This window comes from Schistosoma mansoni, chromosome W, assembly GCF_000237925.1.
Source record: "Schistosoma mansoni strain Puerto Rico chromosome W, complete genome".
In the NCBI taxonomy this organism is placed as follows: Eukaryota; Metazoa; Platyhelminthes; class Trematoda; order Strigeidida; family Schistosomatidae; genus Schistosoma; species Schistosoma mansoni.
Window position 1 is genome coordinate 48,168,264 of NC_031502.1, and position 6,641 is coordinate 48,174,904.

At 35.8% G+C, this 6,641-nt stretch overlaps 1 protein-coding gene across 1 annotated transcript in view; it reads left to right on the forward strand.

Annotated features, from left to right (window-relative positions):
• Positions 1-583: 583 nt before the first annotated feature.
• The window catches only part of Smp_163100 (putative high-affinity cgmp-specific 3,5-cyclic phosphodiesterase), a gene marked incomplete at its 5' end in the record, with an annotated part of 13,059 nt that continues 7,001 nt past the window's right edge, over positions 584-6,641 (forward strand). Inside the window, 4 exons of the mRNA XM_018789958.1 lie at positions 584-865; positions 2,526-2,783; positions 4,106-4,484; positions 5,608-5,816. Coding sequence (XP_018655349.1) covers positions 584-865; positions 2,526-2,783; positions 4,106-4,484; positions 5,608-5,816 — 1,128 coding nt within the window. The remainder of the gene's footprint in view (positions 866-2,525; positions 2,784-4,105; positions 4,485-5,607; positions 5,817-6,641) is intronic.

Consider the following 6,641-nt stretch of genomic DNA (forward strand, 5'->3'; position numbering starts at 1 on the left):
TCTTGGCAGTCTTAGAGTCCCTGATATGAGATTGTCCATATGAATACCTACTAACCATAAGGCTCTTTTCATCCCAACAGCACTGTTTCAGGAAAGTCGATCTTTGCATAAACAACCTGCTAACTACAGAGGAGAGATGGACAACCATTCTTGAACGCAGGGAGAAGGTTGATGTAATGTACCTTGACTTCTAAAAAGCTTGTGATGTGGTGAATCATATATGTCTTATCGAAATCATTTATTGCTTTTCGGTCAAACTCATCGTCTTTAAACCAATCAAGACTGAATTCATGTTTAGCACGGGCTTGTACGATCCAAGGTTGACGCGCAGGATGAAGTTCGTTGCCCTTGTCAGCGGTGGGAAGGACAGTATATACAATATTATGGAATGTATTGTACATGGCCACAGTTTGGTTGCTCTCGTTAACTTATGTCCTCCTAAATGTAGTGACAACGAGTGAGTCATATTAGTTAATTCTAAGTTCTTCATAGGACTTCAGAAATCGACAGTTATATGTACCAAAGTGTTGGTAGTGAGGCTATAGGATACATTTCTAACGCACTTGAAGTTCCTCTATATCAGATGGAGCTACGCAGAGTGTCCCACTGTAGGCGCATGTTGTACCGTCAATGTTCAAACGACGAGGTTGAAGATCTTTACGATATCTTATGTAGAGTGTTATCTGAAATCCCTGATGTGACTGCTGTATCAAGTGGGGCTATACTTTCAGACTATCAGCGATATCGTGTCGAGAATGTAACTCGTAGGCTGGGTTTGCGTTCGTTATGCTTCTTATGGCAACGGTCTCAAGAAGAACTTTTGGAGGACATTGTTTCAGCTGGCATCGATGCCATAATAATCAAGGTGGTTTTTTATGTGGTCTTGCATCAGTGTAATAGCACGTAATAGGCACAGTTGTTGAGTTTTACAAGTATATTAGGTTGTCGAATTTCACCACCTATTTGTTTTGGCATATATCAAATAAGCTTTGTGTACCTGTCATTAGCCATGGTAACAAACCTGAGTAGACCCACTGAGTTCGACAGCGTGCTTCTATGGTTGGCTCCATGTTTCATATACCCGAATCCTGCCTACCTAGATATGCTATGCCAAATGGTATGTATGTTTAGCAAAAGCTAATAACAATTAAACTAAGAAATGGCATCGTTCGACGAAACCACTGTCTGGCAGTCTAAGTTTTGGTCAGTGTAGACTGCCTGATTGCAGTCCGTGCAGTAAGTATAATCAATTGTGACATGGTGCAAAACCGCTCACGCTATTGCAGATACATCCATTCCTTATTCTCCTTTAGATCTTAAGTTTAAATATCATTTCATAATTTGACACACTCATTTTTTCAAAATATTTCCGATGTTCAGTCTTCTTCATCGATATGGGCTCTAATATTATTTATTATTATTATTTTTGTCTCCTCTCGAGGACTTTATCCTCCTGTGCTGATATGCTGTCAAATCGTGAGGCACTGGACAATTTTAACCGGGTCTTAGAAATATTACTCCCATCTGTTGGGATCATTGAGTAAGTAATAGTGAGGTTATACGCAGGGTATTAGGGAATGATGGTAAATCAGTTGGTGAGGTTGTGAATCTTCATTGCCTGAGATGGTTGGGCCGCGTGTTACGTATGCCTGAACACTGATTACCACGACGCACTATGCTGACTAGTGTTGGGGATGGTTGGAAGAGTGTTAGGGGTGGTCAGACCAAAACGTGGCATCAATACATAAAATCACTTACTTCTAGTCTGAGCCATGTTGGTAGATGCAGACTACTTGGTTGGGGTCCATGCAATTATCGTAACCAATGGTTGGAGACTGTGTGACATGGCTCAGAATCGATCACAGTGGCGTTGGTGTATACACTCTTTGTCTTCCCTTAAACCATGAGATCAAAATAATTTATGCATTTCTGCGAACTAATTCTTCCACCTTTTATCATATGCTTATATGAAATTTTTTGTAACTACCATTGAAGTAACTAATTCTATGAATTCGGTGTTCATCTTGTGCTAATGAGGTATAGCAACTTCAACCGATGCATATGTGTCTGGTCCTACGTTGTAACTAACTGACTGACCGGGTCCTAGGTTGGTTACAACCGTCTTCTTATATATGTGATTTCTGGTCAGTCCTAAATTACCGGTTTAAATGCTTTTATGTGTTATAAACGGAGATTTACAAGTGATATAAAGAGTCAATGTAGAGTTCTAATGTCAACTGTATTTGAAATATAAATTTAGAGTTTTTAAAAATTAGTGGTGGTATGCGGCACGAATTCAGGTTAGCCTTATTTCTGGTACTTTATCACTCAACAATATATCTTTTTTTGCCTTTCCCACACTGATTATCAAGTTATGATAATTTACTTGAACATTTTCCAGAAGTCATCATTACCATGTTTTTGGTTTGTTACTTTGTAGTATAGTTTTTACATTTTCGTAGCCTAAGTTAGTGACATTATTTCAGGAGCATTTTCTAAAGATCTCTTTATGACATATTTTCTAGATCGCCGCTTTTGGACTAACAGTTGAAGATTTTCTTGGGGTTCATCTCAGTAGTATTGCATATAAGCTTCGCCAATTATCAGTTCCCCCTTGGTCTTTAAATGTATGTGGAGAAGGTGGCGAATTTGAGACAGTTACATTGGACTGCCCAATTTTTAATAGTAGAATTCGATTACAATCGGAACCTGAGATTGTGACACATTCTAAAGACCCATTTTCACCCACTGCCTACCTCCGTTTAAGAAATCTGCTTTTGGAGGTTAGTTTGTGTCTTATTTCGGTACATTTTGTCGTCGTCAAATTCAAATGCCTGAGTTTAGTTAAGTATGAAGAATAGTTGAGGACTTATTTAAAGTAAGAGATAGAAACATCGATTGAAGTGGCTGGTACATTTTATACACCGCAGTCCATAATCGTATACGAAATAAGATTTGACTGTCAACTATTTGACCTTTTTTCATCATAAAAGCAAAAGTGTAGTGGTTTTGGTGATGCGAGTAAACTTCATACATGTGACATTTGTGACCCAGTATTTTTGAAGATCGTTTCTCTACAGTATAAATGTAAGGCTAAACCGGATGTAACTGTGCCTGCTATATTGTGGTTGGATACTAAACGATGCGTTATGGGACAAGACGCAACTTTTATATACTGAGGTTCGTACATCCATATATTAAGAAAATTAGAATGTCTCTTCTATTATGAACCATTCTGATTCGATTTTTATCCATTCATTTATTTTGACAATACTCCCTCCTCTCTCTACGTCTTTGTAATTTCCTTTTCCTGTTTACGCGGCGGATATTTATTTTGGTGCCCATTTGTGCCAGTATGTATATTATGAAATAAATGGACAGATAAAGGTCCGTACAGCTCTTCATTTAATTTGGTTCTAGAAACTGAGTAATGTGACTAATTCCGCAACCGTTTCTCAAAATCAAGCAAATATAACTATATTTGGTAAAACGAGTTAAGTTGTGCTGAAGCTAAAGCTTTTGTTGACTATTTTCATCTTGCAAAACTTATCTCATGTGGTTTATACCTAACATCGTGAAAGTCGGGTGCTTATTCTACCATCTACGTAATCTAATAACGAAATTCCTCCAGGTCTAGGACGCTTAGGTCTATACATAGGGAGGGTGGTGACATTATACACCTGATAACTCCCAAACATTTCTACTACTTCTATAATCGATATTTACATATACAACCCCTTCAATGGTTTTTATGATACTCTTCAATAATTGAAAAATCATAGTTTTTAGTATTTGACCTGCTGTTTGCTCCCTGGAACAGTTTACACGATCCTATATCCAGTATTTACTTCAAAGATACAAGTTGTAGATGGAACAGTATTGTAAAGAGTCTTAACAGTTTATTGAGCTATAGCACAAAATACATGCATATTTTGTTATTTTTTGTTGTTAAAAGTGAGTATTAAGTAGCAGGAACTGAACTGCAAAAAAGTTTCATTAATGACAGCGAATAATTAATAGCCGAGTTACAACCTACTTATCAAATTGGTATTTTCGATTATTTGGTATTTATTTTTCTTTTATTCGTTTACAATAATTTCTTCAGGCTAAACCATTGGATGAGGTTTGCCGAACACCAGAGCAATTTTTATCTTTAAAAGGAAAACATATTAATGTGGAAAATACTTCAACACATGAACGATCACCGTTTATCACTCCGTTTGAAAGATTAAAAAGTATAAGTTTGAAAACATGTGAAGAAATAAAAGGCGATTTTATTAATGCTATGCTTCGGAAAACAAATAATAATGGTAATAATGATAATCAGAAATACGATGAGTGTGACCGGAAATCAATAAATAATTTTGCTAGATCATTAGGTAATGGGATGTATGTTACATCAAATTACTATGGTACTGGTGAAAAAGTAGATGAAATATATGAAGCTACAGAAGATGCCTTCAGTCAAATGAAAAATGTATTCGGTAAGTGTAAATTGTGCAGAAAGGTTAAGCTGATCCTCAAAAACATATTTATTTTAAATTTTCTGCTATCACTGAATGAATAATGCATGTGTTACGAAACAGAAAAGCATTTTTGGCGAAGCTTGTGTTTCCTCCCCTATTTCAAAGATATACCCGCTAGAAATATGCTCATTATTAGTGCCTTATTTTTCATTATTAATCGGATATTCTGTACGAAAGGGTGCAGTATAGCGACCAAACTTAATAACAAGGAACTTGGGTGACATGACTCGGAACCAGTCGCAGCGGCGTATATAAATTCACTTTTCCCCCAGGTTTTGAGTTTCAATGCCCCTTAATGCATACCTTTTCATTCTCTATTTTTAAACCATATACTCAGTGTTCATTCTTTTTCATTGTAACTGAAACTACTGCTTGCCCCACTTCTTTACGATCCGTTTTGTTTCTTTTCGTGAAGCCGAGGCTTAGTGGTTAATGCTTTCGACTTTCAGCCACTAAGTCCCAGGTTCAAGCCCCGCTCCACCGACATGGGTTGAAGTAACCGGGTGATATTATTAGCTTTCATAGTGTGTACCTGGAGAATGAGTTGCTTTGAGACTCGTCTACTTAATTCCATCTTACTGTGCTAATATATTATGGGGACGTCGGCTGACATACATTTGTGTTAGGTTTCACGTTGATTTGTGCTGACTTACTGACTAATTAAAGCATCAATAATAACTTTTTATCAAGTCATTAAAAAGATATTTCTTCAAACTTAATGAGAAGCATAATGTTTTTAAGGCTATAGATCTCATATCGGCTCGAAAAGCCGACATTCATCTTTGTTGTTGACCATTCTAACGCACAACAATGGCAAACGTTCGTTTGTGATTACGTTTAGAGAAAATAGCTTTTATATAATAGTTCTTTACATCTAAAAATCCAAAATCAGTTTTCTGAGTACCTCGGGCAATTATTTACGAGTTTTGAATCGGGTCAATATGTATTTTCAGATTAGGGTTTTTCCCGCTATCTGTCGTACGACTTGGATGTTGTGTTTTGTCTTTTCATTGTTCATGTTCAATTTCGGTTAACCAGAATATTCGTGTTAAACATAAATCTCCTGTTAATTTTTCCATAGCTTTAAACGAAATTAAACCTCAGCAGATTGTACAATTCATTGTCGTTTTAAGTCAACGTTTGTCTCCAGATGTATTCAGTAGTTTCAATGAAGCTTATACTGGACAGCTAAATAGGTGGTTAGAAGAAGTAGAGATTGATAGTATTAATTCAAAAACTGAATATATTGATTCATACATGCCAACACGTGTGTGCATTTGTGTGAATTCTGTAAGTTTCTTAATTTTCAAGTGTAAAACAATGTGTTATGCTCTATTCTGTGTTTTTTTCTTCTCAACCACTAGGTTCTTACGTGTTTTAACGCATTTTCTGATGATTAATTAATATTTTGCTTTACTGTTTCGTGTTATTACCCAGTCAACAGACACGGTAATAGTAATAATATTAACTAATTGCACTGAGTAGTATGAATCGATGACAACTACAGTTGTTTTCTCCTAGTACCTCATTTCATCGCTGAGTTTTGAAAATATCATGAGATAACACCTAGTATGTAACTGTGAGGATTTACAATTTAACAAAAATATGATTTCTTATATTCAATTTTTAACCAACTTAGACTTTTAAAAAATGCTTAGGTCGTTTACGATAATCAATTCAGAAACAGAATAAATTGTCCAATAAAGTCGATTGGATCTGTTAGCGAAATAAATCAAAATTTTTGTTTGGTCGGTCAATAGTCTAAAATATTGGTTTCTATTTCAACTAGTTGTTAAAAGAAAAGGACACGTAAATTTCTTAACACTTGGTTTCTTCTTTATACAATAACCTTTTAAGTAAAATGAATTATTAATGAACTAAGTTTTACTTGATTGCATAGAGCACAAATCAATAACCAAATGTTTCATATTCCTTCATATTCATGTTTACATTTTATCAATCTGTATTTCGAAGTTTTATCCGTCTGCAATAAAGTGTTTTTGTTAGAAATCAATAATAATAGTAGCAATAGTCTGTTGTCCCGACCGTTGCTGCTACCTTGACGTGGTGGTCAAGCTTGCCTATCGCGATGAACCAATCGAGCTATACTGGCCG